General features: G+C 47.6%; 1 protein-coding gene across 3 annotated transcripts in view; it reads left to right on the top strand.

The window, feature by feature from the left end:
• Positions 1-13,786, top strand: part of PLXNC1 (plexin C1) — a 147,147-nt gene that overhangs the window by 30,197 nt on the left and 103,164 nt on the right. For all 3 annotated transcript variants that reach the window (XM_073900505.1, XM_025881430.2, XM_025881431.2), the window contains exons 3-4: positions 655-789; positions 4,242-4,342. In XM_073900505.1, coding sequence (XP_073756606.1) covers positions 655-789; positions 4,242-4,342 — 236 coding nt within the window. The remainder of the gene's footprint in view (positions 1-654; positions 790-4,241; positions 4,343-13,786) is intronic.

Here is a 13,786-nt window from a genome sequence, read left to right as displayed (position 1 = left end):
GTTTTCCAAACATCTAGAACATGCCAGATACATAGGGGCTATTCAGTAGACATTTAGCCATTTTCCAAACATCTAGAACATGCCAGATACATAGGGGCTATTCAGTAGACATTTATTGAGGTGAGTGAAACTCAGGTGTGTCCAATTTCAAAACCACACTTAGCTATATTTTATATATAAACACATACCTACCTATCTGGGCCTGTTCAGTTGTCCTGGTTACTTTAAAATGTGTAAGTATGTAGAATCGTATGGGAGAATCAGAGCCACCTGTGCAGGTCTGTGTCAAGCCGACTTCCTTTGGTTTTAAGATCACCTGACATAGTATTAAGTGAGCCGTCTCTTGTAGCTTCTTGTAACGCCAGAAGGGGTAGGGAATTGTGGATTTCGAGCTTCCACCTGTGAGGATACTGCCCCAGCACCCAAGTTTGGGGGAGGGGTGTGTGTGCGCGTGCGCACGCACGCACGACTGTGCTTGTTCTTAGCAGCCTTGTGGGAGACCGAGAGAGCAGATGCTTAAGGACTTGGTACCTCAGCCCATATATGTAGTGAGTAAAAGAGCACGTGGTTTTGGAATTAAGCTACAAGTCTTGCCACCCTGCTGTTTGACATATTTAATAGAAATCGTATTTCTCTTTTTGAAAAAAAAAATAGGTTATTCTTGGTGAGAATTTGACTTCAAATTGTCCAGAGGTTATTTATGAAATTAAAGAAGAAACACCTGTTTTCTACAAACTGGTTCCTCATCCTAAGAAGAATATCTACATCTATCTAACAGCCGGGAAAGAGGTAGGTAAAAATGCTAACTATTACTTCTGACTTCTGAGTAAAAAGTGTTTAATTAATGTCATTATCTAGTAGTGAAGCTTTTACTTTGAACTATCGAGTTTAAACACTGCTGCAGGCTTCGAGAAGACCCGCAGTGGCTCACAGACATGGAATTAAAAACCTTACTGTCAGTGAGTAAGCAAGAAATATTACCTATTTAGACAATTTTATTATTGGCTGTATTTCCAATGCCAAGTTTTTCAGAAGAGGGTGTGCTTGCAAATGGGTGCATAATCAGCAAGGTAACTGAATTTACACATTTATTGTGTGGGCACTGAACGGTTAGATGCATTTATGAATATACCCAATGGGATTGGCTTTGGAATTTGGGGTTAATATCAGGCCACAGTCTCATACACATTCATGAACCAGGAAATATATGGCACTCACCCTCCCTCTCTTAATTTATCTGGCTGTTCTAGTTTATCTTCTTGCTTCTGCTTACTGAAATAAAGAGAATATCTTTTTCCATTTTCTTCATTTTTACAAAGTGCTTTCACCAAGGGAAGGAAAGAAAACTAATTTTTATTCAATCACTATTGACCATGTACTAGTTACTATTCTAAATATGGTCTCTCTACGTGCATAGAGTTGTGCTTGTGTACACACACACCTATAAAAACAATGTTGGGGAAATATGTTAATAATTTAATGAGATAAAATTACCCTTGTTTTATATATGAAGAGCCTAAGACTTAGGTTAGATAACTCGCTCAGGGGTGTGTGTGTGTGTGTGTGTGTGTGTGTGTGTGTGTGTGTGTGTGTGTATGTATGTATGTATGTTAGGCCTTGTCAGGTCTGGGACTTAAACTCTGGGCTGACATTAAAGCCCATGATAAACGAGATCAGATCCCAAACTTGTGCAAACTAGCAGCCTATTCTGGCATGGTAATTTGGACCCATGGCCATCAGAACATACAAAGTACAAAGGAAATCATTGAGACTTATGGAATGATATAATGGGATAACAGCGGCCCTTGGCCCACCCCCACTTTCCATTCTTTGTCTCTCATTCTAAGGGGAATGGCAATGATATCAAGCTACATGTGCTGTTATGGTCACAAGGTAGGTACACAAGCACTTTGTAGTCTCCAGAATTCCTAGAAAGGCCATATTGCCCTTTGCACATTGCAAAGTCAGTTATGTCAGAATGACCACATTGGGAGGGACAGTGGACCTGGTCTACATTGGTAAACCAGTTGTTCACCCTATAGACTCTACTTGAGCGGCTTGTTTCACCACTCAACACTCTCCATTCTATTTCTTCCCTGGGCTTCCTGCACTTGAAAGATTTTTGTCTGCTCCACAGACTGCATGTATCAAGTAACTATTCCCATTCCCAGGCTTTATTTATCAAGGGCATCTGAAAACTGCCAGCCGGGGAACAGACTGTGCTACCACACGGAGCTGATAAAATTCCAGCCCAAAGCAGAGACTCTTGAGGTCTTGCTTGGCCCGTGCATGTTTTTTCCATTCAACTTTTTGAAACATTGTGAATAGCTCATAAATTCTCATTACTACTTTCCTCGGAACTCAAGACTCTAATCTGGGAACCACTGGGAGAGCCACGGATAGCTGACAGGTCCTCACTTTCGGGAAGGTAAAAACTGCTTAGCCTCTGGTCATTCAAAGCCTGAAGTCCTAGGGAGAGTTTTTGACTGGGCATCAAAGCCAGTTATTTGTACATTCTTCACTTAGGTTTACTGCTGGGGATCCTATTAGTAAGATTCTGGTTGAGCCAGTATAATCCCTAGAGAGGCAAAACCTAAGGAAGGTTCTTTCCCAGACTCTTGGGGAGATAGTAACAGCCAAACTAATATGCCCCGGTACATCCATAGAATATGTGGCCATTAAAAATAACCACATGAAGATTTATGCATTCCTGTGGAATAGTCACTATAATGTGTTATTAAGTTAGAGAAGCAGATCCACTGTAAGTACTTACAGTGTTCTCTCTTTTACATAGAGTTATGTTGTTTGTGTGTTTAAGTACACTGTATAATGGTTCTCACAGAATGTTCTAGAGACTCATATTCCACTAAGTGTTCTGGGCAAAAGTGGCCCTCGGAGGAGATGTTACTGACTCTACCCCTCCTAGAGTATCATGAAGCTCAGCATATTCAAAGGCTCTCAGAAGCCTTGTTCTAAGGAAATCTATTTGCCTTTTCAATATAAGGTTTCACGTGTTTGTTGGACTGTGGGATCTTTTCCTCACACAATAGCAATAGCCAACATTTATTGAGCACTTAGTATGTGCCAGACAGTGTAATAACCCCATGGAGTCAGCAGCACCATCACCATTTCACAGATGAGAAAACAAGGTTAGAGAGATTACGTATTTATGAACCACCTCCGCCCCCAGCATTAAAAAGATGTTGTGTAAGCTACAAGGAAAGAGCCACATTCTGGTCAACTCTGGCTCAGGCTGGTGGTCTGCCCCCGCATCTTTCAGCAACACTGAGGATGTGAGAAATGGACAAGTGTATCCTCCATGAAGTCAACTTAGAATTGAGGAATACTCCTCAGGGTAGCCTATTTTCCTCACCAACCCTTTCTAGAACTCTCCGTTTCTCTAACCTTTTAAAGAAGTTACTTCTACCTTCTAGCATGTACAGCTTCCTGGCTTAATGAGTTCTGCAAGTTTCCTTACTACCTGCTGTGGGATTTTGCCTGCAGAAAATGTGCCATGAGACACTGGGGTCCTCTCTGCCTCCTGCCACCCCACTTCCAGGCTCTGATGGACTGTCTCAGATGCCTGGGTCTGCCCAGCACGGGCACCTGCTCTGTGAGGTTGCTGTTTCCTGACAACTGGAAGAGGCAGCTCGAGGGGCAGGCAGTGATTTGAATACTCCCCGTTTCTTTTCTTTTCAACTCCAGCGGAGGGAATTTGAGCAAGGGAGCCAGGAGCTGAAGCAATGGAGTTACCCTGGTGGGGGTGTGGGATTCTTCTCATGTCCATGTCCAGCGCCAGCCTTGTGCTGACACTCCTGGGTCAGAGCCTTTGCCATCCCCAGATGCTCATTTCCAAAGCACCACTGACCATACATCAGCTGTCTCTGTGTGAGGACCAGGTGACCTGATTCCATGGCCCCTTTGGAAATCATATTAGCGGGTCAGAAACCTGACTGCGTATCAGACTCACCTGGGAGAGCACCGGAGAATACAGACTCCTAGGCTGGGTCCCAGACCTACCGGCAGGAGTCTCCGCAGCAGGGGCAGCAGGGTATCTGGGGATCTGCACTTTCAAAAGCTTCCCCAGGGGATTGTGAGGACTGCTGCCCCATGTCATTACGGAGACATTCCGAGTTCAAGTTGATAAATGTGCTCTTTGTGGCCCTTCATCAGATAAGGTGTTGCCGTTTTTCTGGTGTTGCTTATAATTCCGTCTGAAGCACCGCGGTCTTTATTTTTAGGTGAGGAGAATTCGTGTTGCCAACTGCAGTAAACATCAATCCTGTACGGAGTGTTTAACGGCAGCAGACCCTCACTGCGGTTGGTGCCATTCGCCACAAAGGTATTTCCTGATTCTTTCTCACCAACTCACTTCTGGGTGGGGGGCGGGGAAGGATTATGCGGCAGAACACTTGTTGCCCTGCTTTGAGGACCCGTTCCAGTGACCTGGGGGAACTGAGCTCTTGGCCGCCGACTGAACTACTGTGGGGTAATCATCATTCCCAGCGATGTTCCCAGCTGTGCCCGTGCCGCGAGCCGGTTGGACCCGAGCGCTCAGGGTTGCCCAGCCTGGGGGTGGGCGCGGGCCGGGCTGCGACAGAAGGAAGGAGAGGCTGGAGATGTCCGCTCTGCTTGTACTTTTTCTCCAAGACTCCGGGGAGAGAGGCAAAAGCTTTTCCCTAAGAGGAGATAAAAGAGTAGGGACGTTTGAAAATTTCCATCGGGATCCTCATAATGTCTCGCATGCGGTTGGCTCGGGGGGAAGCCTCGTTATTGATGGTGCTGTCTCCCAGTGCGCCGTACAGCTTGCGGGCCTGCGGTGAGATCTGGGTCTCCGGGCACAATGGGCCCAGCCTGGTCTTGAATTACGATGGTCAGGACCCATCCAGGCTCTGGGGCGACTTGTAGCGGCTTCCTGACCGCCTAGGCAGCTCCTAGCGTCGCTGGGACCGGCCTGGTTGGGTTCGCTGTTGCCATGGCAACCCAGTACTCGGGCTCCCGCTACCGAAGCGAGGAGGAGAGCGCCTGAGCTGTAGCTCGGGCAGGGAAAGAAAGAAAAAAAGAAAAAAAAAAAAAAAAAAAACCCCACAAAACCAAACCATAACAGTGTCTGTCAGTTTGGTGCTTTCAGTTTTTAAAGGTGAAAAAGGATAAGGAAGAGTAGAACAGGTGAAGAGAAGCCGAAGGCCGAACAAGGGGGCAGTTTGGGGAAAAAAGAGAGGACTGGGAAGAGAATTGGGGCGCCTCTGGGGATGGAAGCCCAGGGCAATGAAGCAAGAGGTTCAGGAAACAAACTAAAAACGTGGGGATGGAATTAATTAGGAGTTCCCCGAGGAAGCCGAAAGCTGCGATGCAGCCAGCCGCATACTTGCCCTTGCCTTTTGCTGCGCTTCCTCACGGGGCTGTTGCCCTCAGAATCACTGGCAGACAAAAGAAGCAGGGCTGGGAAAATGCTCGTGTATAATTGTAATTGGGTAGGAATGTGTCCTTCGTGTTGCTTGCCCGAGTCTAGAGTTTAAAGAAATTAACTGATCATGAACAGCATTTCATCGTCACACACTCACTACACAGTTCTGCGGTATTCTTTCCCACCTGTTCCATTTAGGCAGGTTCCCTGCCTATATTTGCAGAGCTCCCTGCAGGGGTTAATTCGGTAGCAGTGGCCGGGATTCATTAGCCACGCAGAGCTAGTGGCTACTATTTTGGCAAACACAGGTCTGGAGCTCATGGGCAAGGTGTCCGGGCTGGTGAGATGAATTTTGGGGGTTAGATGTGTCTAGATGGGATGTAAAGAAGCCTGAAGACCAGACAAGGGAGGCCATGTCGACTGAGGGGAGCAGTAGTTGGGGAACTGAGCACAGAGGTGGTGCAGTGGTTGGGGGTCAGGGAGATGAAGAGGGGGAGGGAACAGCCAGAAAGGGAAGAGGAAAGACTGAAGAAGGTGGTTTCCATTATGCCAAGGCAAGAAAGGAGGGAGCAGTCTGCTGTGCCAGATGGTGCTGAGAGTTTGGGCAAGAGAAGAGAACTGATCCACTGGACTTAGCAGGTGATGATTGGTGACCATGACAGGGGCTGTTGTGGCAAGTGGTGCTAACGCTGCCAGAGAAACTAAGGAGAGAGCAGAGCAGAGACAACTCTTCAGAGGAGCTTTGCTGAGGAAAACAGCAGAAAGATGGAGCAGACACTGGAGGAGAAAGTAAAATCCAGAGGGTCTTGTTGTTTTTAAGATGCATGAAAGCACACTGTGCTTTGGGGCTATTGGGGAAGTTCCAGTAGAAAAGGGGAAACTGATGGTGCAAGAAAGAGAAAGGGGGGTTGTGCAGTGTTGTGTCTCAGAAGATGAAAGAAAATGCAATCTAGTGTACGCGTGGGGAGGCAAGCCTCGGGCAGGAGGTGCGCAAGTCATCCTTGGTCACGGGAGGGAAGGTGCAGAACGTGGGTCCTGGGGCAGGTGGGTGGGGGAGGTGTGTGCAGCATCAGTTTGTATTGCTTACGGTCATGTTCAGTGACTTCAGACCAGTGAGAGTGAGGTGGGGGAAGAAGTGCTGGAGGTTTGAAGGGAGAAGTGAGAGAAGGTAGGAAGGAGAGCTGGACAGAGAATGGAGTTGGGAAATACAGAATGATTGCCAGGTAGCAGGAGGGTCCCGTTGAGGACAGTGGTCTTGCTTTTGAAGCGAGAACACTCAGTGTGGTTTTGCTTTCGAAGTCTGCATTCAGCTCTGCTGGTGTAGTCATTAGAGTTGGGGAGAGCTAGATTTAGCAAGGTAGGACTTTGCAGGAAATACATCAAGAGAGGGGAGAGGGGCCTAGGAACTGAGGGTGTATCCAAGGCATGGACGATGGTATTGACATGGATATTTTTACTTAAAGTAGTGGACTCTGGGCTCTCAGCTGGACATGAACTTCAAGGAGGGGAGTGAGGGCTGAGAACAGGCGGCAGGATCTGTGCGTGGAAGGTTGTGGTTGGATTTCAGATTTGTTGGAACTGGGGAACTGGAAGGGGTAGTAGTTGGACTGTAGGGAGGTCGTGGATGGGGTGGTGCTATTGGTAATGACAAGGTCTAGGGTACGGTTGTGTACTTGAAGTAGGATGGAAGACAAGGTTGTTGGTAGGGAGCGGGTCAAGGAACTGAGGTAGCAGAGTGTTAGATCGATCATCTGTTTGGAAATTACAGTCCCCAAGACTGACTGTGGAAACAGTGTTGGAGGAAATAGTCCAGAAAAGGAAGGAATTGGCAGGGGTGGGGGTGAGCTGTAGATGGTGGCAACAAGGAGGGCTTCGGGGTGGTGTGGGCTGATGGCGTGACTGCCTGAGCTTCCAAGCTGGGGCACAATGAGGGGGCAGGCTTGGAAAAGGGGAGGAAAGAAGCATCCAGAAAGGGCAGCAGGACACAAGCAGGACACTTAGGACGAGTGAGAGGAAGCAGCCAGCCCCTGAGCTGGCTTCGAGGAAACTATGTCCCCAGGGGAGAGGCTGGTTTTGTAAGCACAAGAAAGTAAGGGCAATGGTCAGAGAAGAGGTTGAAGACGCCGGGGCATTTAGTGATGACAGGCTAGGAGTTCTAGCCTCCTATAAAACTAGGACTCAGGCTTCCCCTGGTTCTCCTCTTGCTCCCTCACCCCTGTCCCAGTACTCTCCGAGAGGAAGGGTGCTTTTAAAATCTAAACCAGGTCATGTCATTCCCCACTTTAAAACCTGCCCTGGCTTTCTCTCTTAGAATCCAGTCTGACTCTCTTACTACAGGACCTGCATACGTTGTCTGACCCTTCTGTGCCTCCCATGCCTCCCTCCCTTCTGTTCACTCCACCCCACCACACTGGCTTTCTTTCTGACTTAGGACTATACCAGGCTTGTTCCTGCCTCTGGTACTTTGCCCTTGTTATTGCCTTAGTCTAGAATATTCTTCCCCAGATCTTTCTGTGGCTGGCGCTTTCCTGATCACCCAGTCTGAAGTGGCCTCACCTCACTCAACACCTCGCTGTTTTATTTTCACCACGGCCCCGTCACTGGTCTGAAACGATCTTATTTCTCTGCCTCTCTTGTTAAAATGTAAGTTCCACGAACAGGGGGTCCTTGTCTGTCTTGTTCACTACTGTATCCCCAGAGTCTAGAACAGTGCCTGACACAGACTAGATGCTCAAAAAATATACGTTAAGTGAATGAAGTAGATTGAGTGATTGAGAAACTCTACCAGTGGTGGGTTGAGACTTGTGCATTAAGTAATATAGAACATTCTAGACTGATGGCCCTTCCCCGCCACATCAGATCACTTGGTTTAAAACTGGCTTGATTCTGGCCTAAGACAAAATAAAACTAAGCCTCAGATCTGTGACTCATTGAGTTCCCAGTACCATTCAAAATTAGGAATTCTAAAGGGGGATGTTTTCTTATAACTGTAGAGCATCCCACTGTGTTTATTTTAAATGTCACAGATTTATTTAGAAAAATAATTTATTTTCCCTTTTGAGAAGGTTGAGCTTTCTTGCATATGTGTCTAGAAAATGGATTTGTTGGGAGCGGGGGGTGGGCAAGAAAACTATCTTAACTTCCTTTTGATCGGGTGTTAAGAATAGGCATCTAGTATAAGCAGATAAAAAGCAATTAGATAAACAATGAGCTCTAAAATGTCTAGTATTTTATTGTTGGAAACTCAAATCCAACCTGTGCTGAATTTGTCTGTGTGGGTGGAAAGCGAATTTTTGCAGTCTGAATATCTTGGGTTTGGAAGCAGTTTCTCAGTTTCTCCCATATTGCAAAGCATAGCACATGTGTTCAGTTATGGATTTCCACAAAACTGGCAATCCTGAACCAATGAACGGGTGAGGTTCCAAAAGTTCATTTGCAAGTTTGTTTGGCACTCAGAATACATTTTCCCATAGAAACTATGTCATAAATTAAGGACTCAGTCCCAAGCCAGCCCACAAAATCCAATTTATTTGGTTTCAACAAATATTTATCGAGTATCTACCAAGAACACAGTGTGGGAAATGAGACAGCTAGGTGTTGCTGAGAGAAATCAGATGCCATTCTTGGCCTGAAGGAATTCACATGCTAGCCATGTGAATAGCCCACATGCATTCATTCAGTCATACATCCAACTGACTAATATTTATTGAGCACCTGCGATGTGATGAGGCCTATGCTGGGTGCTCGGGTCAGAGTTCTTTCTTGCCTACATAGAGCCTGCAATCTAGTGAGGAACGTAGGCCAGTGTATCAGTCCGGTTTCTGGTCCAGTGATATTGTGTTAACAAACTCTTAGTGGCTTAAAAGAAAAAACATTTATTCCTCTTGTTCATGGGTCCGCTCCAGTGGGAGAGGGTGGGGTTGGGGGTAGGGATGTCCTCTGCCTCAAGGTGCTGGTGGAGAGGCTGATTCGGGTCGTCTTCACACATCTCTCATCCTGCACATACCATTGCCCGGGTAGACAGCAAGCAGAAGGACAAGAGGCCGTGCTCAACTGGGCGGCACATGCAAAGCCTCTGCTCATGTCGTGTTTGCTGGTACTCCACTGGCGAGCACAGCCCAAGGCCAAGCCCAGCGTCAGTGGGGCAGGGAATATGCTCTGCCTACTTTAGTGGGAGACTATGCAAATAGGGCAAAGGGTAGGGATGGGTCATTCTAGTACAGGAGAGATTGAAGAGCTAGGCACACAATCCAGTCTACCTTAACAAGTAAAAAAGCTCCCAATCTACCAATAAGTACATAGCGTATATAATAAGGGTTTGCACAGAGGCAGTGGAGGATTCCATGGGGGCACATAAAAAACATCTAGCCCACCTTCATAGTAAGGGAAGGTTTGCTGCAGGAAGAAATGTCTCAGCTGAACCTGAGGCGTGAGCAGATATCAGCCAGATAAAGCCGAGGCAGGTGACAGGCTGAGGGAACGGGTGTGCCAAGGCCGGGAGCTGTAGGAGTGCCTGGCCTGATGCTCAGTGTGGATGGAGCAAACAAACAGCCTTGTGGTACGGGGTGGAGGGGGGAGCCGTTGAGAAAGTGGCGTGGTAGGCAGGAGCAGTGGAGGACTGGCCTTATAAGCCGTGTTAAAGAATTTCCATTTTGTTGGAAGGACTTTGGGGAGCTATTGCAGAGCTTAATTAGAAGAGTGACCAGATGAGATGTGTGTTTTAGAATAAGCATTCTGGTGAAGATAGACTAGAGGGGCCCTGCTGGATGCTGGCAGACCACTTAGAAGGTGGTTTTAAACCAGCGAGAGATGGGGAACTGGTTAGAGGGATGATAGTAGCAATGGGAAGAAGTGGATGGACTCAAGAGCTATTTGGGAGACAGGATTGACAGGACTTGGTGATTAATTAGATTCCCCCTTGAGTGTGACACACTCAGAATAGGGTTGTAAAATGAAAAATAAAATATCAAGGTGGCCATGGCCACTGTTTTTCTGGAAGACGTATTCTTTCTCCCTGATCTAAGTCCTCATAAAGACAATGAAGAAGTGATACCCAAACACATGATGGATTCTTACTGTGTCCCGGGCATTGGACTAGGCACTAGATTGGAACCCAATGGATGAGAACTTGTCAGAGGGGCAAGGACTTGGGAGTGATGCCGGAGCTGAGTCTCAGAGGGTGCAATGGGGTGAGTTCCTGTTCTTTTCCCAGCAAAACAGTGACCTTGGTGTTGAGATGGTAGAGGAAGGAGTGCAGGTGTCTGGCTTGGGTGACCAGAACGACAATGGTGTCATTACTGAGCAGGGATATGGGGGGGGTGGTGGCCTGTTTGGGATGCACAGCAATGCTGGGGGTGACTTCCACTCTGGCAGTCCAGGCGAGGAAGAGTGCAGGGCCTGGTGTTGGCTTGCTTGGGATTGAATCCAGGTTTCTTTGTGACTTGCAGGTTCCTTATCTTCACTGTGCCAATCTCCTCTTCCAGAAAGTAGGGCTAATAATACCTTAGAGGGTGGCTGAGAAGATTAAATCAGATCATGTGCATAAAGACCTGGGCATGGTACCTGGGTCTTAGTGAGCACTCAAGTAATGTTAGCTATTGTGTTGGTGGACATGCAGAGGAGGAAGCCATTAGTTGTAACCAAGGTTGGGGAAGGCTTCAGAGAGGAGGTGGCATTAAAATTAGGTGGTGACTAAAATTAGCACAGGAGACAACAGGTGTTGTGAGGATGTGGAGAAAGGGGAACCCTCTTGCACTGTTGGTGGGAATGCAAACTGGTGTAGCCACTCTGGAGAACAGTATGGAGGTTCCTCAAAAAGCTAAAAATAGAACTACTCTATGATCCTGGAATTGTACTGCTAGGTGTTTACCCAAAGGAAACAAAAATACAGATCCAAAGGAGTACAGGCACCCTGGGGTTTATAGCAGCATTATCAACAATAGCCAAACTATGGAGAGAGCCCAAATGCCCCTTGACTGCTGAATGGATAAAGATATGGTATATATATATATATATATATATATTTAAATACACACACACATACACACACACACACAATGGAATATTACTCAGCCATCAAAAAAATGAAATCTTGCCATTTGCAATGACATGGACAGAGCTAGAATGTATTTTGCTAAGCAAAATAAGTCAATCAGAGAAAGACGAACCATATGATTTCACTCATATGTGGAATTTAAGAAACAAAATGGATGAACAGTCAGCAAGGGAATAAAAAGAGGGAAACAAATCATGAGAGACTCTTAACGATAGAGAACGAACAGGGTTGATGGAAGGGGAGGTTGGGCTGGGATAGATGGGGGATGGAGATTAAGGGCACTTGTGATGAGCACTGGGTATTATGTGTAAATGATGAACCACTCAACTCCTGAATCAACACTGAACTGTGTGTCAACTAACTAGAATGTAAATAAAAAAAAGATAAAAAAAAAAAATCGGGCCTTGAAGACTGAGTAGACTTTCCCCAAAGGACCAGGGAGTGGAAGGCATTTTAGGGGATCCAGCATAGTGAGCTAGGGCTGAGGGAGCAGCTGGTTGGATCGAAGCCCTAGAGTGCCCTGGCTCTAGGAGGAAGGACGGGCATGGGGGCTTGGGTGGGGCCAGGATGTGAAGGGCTCTGAGTTTGGACTTCATATTAGTGGGTGCTGGAAACCCATTAAAGGATTTTCAGCAGAGGACACGATCATGTTTGTGTTTTCAAAAGATCATCCTGATGGCAGAGTCCAGCATGAACCGCACTAACCTGAGCACCAGCTTTATCAGACTTCCCAACCATCCACCTTCCAGGCTCCACTGTCTCCTGGTATGTCTCGTAACGAACGAGCTTATCTCCTGTCTCGTCCTGAGTCATCTAGTTGGCCACTCTTCCTCCACCTCCCTGCCTCTCCCAGCGCCACCATGGGGCTCCACTTGCTCTGGTCCTAGTCACATAATGGAACCGGGGTTGGGTCCTCTTCAGAAAACGGGTTGTGCGGGAAAGACCAAGCTTCTTTATCGTCGCTCGCTGTCATGCCTCACTCTGCACAGGGAGTGTATAGGGTAAGGCTGTACAAATCATAATCAGCAGGCATGTTAACTACAAGGTGTCTACGGTTCCCCTTGATGATTTGTGTAAACCTGACACCTGCCCATATTCTTCTCCAGGTTTCTTCCATGTAGACACGTGGAAAACCTTCAAGGAAACCCCAGCCAGCAGCAGCTGGTAGATCATTCCTTGACCCGGCCTGACGACAGGGCTCTGGCCAGTCCCACTGTCAGCCTTCCTGAAAGGGTGGCAGTAACAGAAGGGGATTTTGAATACAAGGGAGAAAAACTGAGATGTGACTGCTAAACATATTTGTCCCCAGCACTCCAGAGGAACTAGCAACAACAACAACAATAACAACAACAACAACAAAAGGAGTTAAATGATTTGCTTATGGCCACATCCAGTTCCTTACACTGCTCTCCTGTGTCGGGGTCTGCCTCCCCTCTCTCCTCTAAGAGACAGTCCCTCCTCAAGCCTCCCCAGCCATTTTTTAGCTCTAAGGGCCCTAGGCTGTGACTGCCCAAAAACTTGACCAAGGCAACCCCTGGGGCATGGTAAGCCATAACCACACTCTCGTGAGGTCTGCGTTCCTGCGGCCCGGTCTGTCCTGCTGAGGGGCGGGCCGTATGCAGCAGAGACGCCCACCGAGGCAGTAGAGGAGCCCCCTGGGGTATGCCCACTGACCCTTCAGGACACAGTTGCAGTGCGCCTCCCCCGAGAAGCCTGCCCCAACCCCAGGCCCACTCTGCATGGACGGGGGGCAGGGGGCGTGCTCACCCTACACCGGACGCTGTGCCCTGCATGCCATGCCTGTTCCAGGTAGTCCCCCTGCTGCCCTGTGAAGTCAGCACTAGGACAATACCCACGTTAGGGATGAGGAAACAGCCTTAGGTTGTGTATTCCTTTTCCACTGCTGCTGTAACAGATGGTCACAACCTTAGGGGCTTAAAACAGCATATGTTTAGTATCTTACAGTTCGGGAAGCCGGAAATCTGTAGTGGGTGTCACTGGGCTACGGTCAAGGTGTTGAAGGGGCAGTGTTTCTTCGGGAGGCTGCAGGGAGACTGCATGTCCTTGTCTTTTCTAGCCTCCAGAGACAGCCTGCCCCCTTAGCCCGTGGCTGGTTCTTGCATCTTCGAAGTCGGCAGTGAGGCACCTTCACATCTCTCGGGCTCTGAATTCTATTTCCATCGTCAGGTCCTCTTCTCTGACTCTGACCCTCCTGCAGATCATCTACGACAGCTTCCCCATCTTGAGATCCTTAATCACATCTGCAAAGTCTTTTAGCCGTGTGAGGGAACATAAGCCCAGGTCCCAGGGAAGGGAGACATGGG

This window comes from Callorhinus ursinus, unplaced genomic scaffold (assembly GCF_003265705.2).
Source record: "Callorhinus ursinus isolate GAN/ISIS: 27379988/994484 unplaced genomic scaffold, GSC_fseal_2.0 scaffold14, whole genome shotgun sequence".
NCBI classification, from domain to species: domain Eukaryota; kingdom Metazoa; phylum Chordata; class Mammalia; order Carnivora; family Otariidae; genus Callorhinus; species Callorhinus ursinus.
This window is presented reverse-complemented; position numbering and strand designations above follow the sequence as displayed.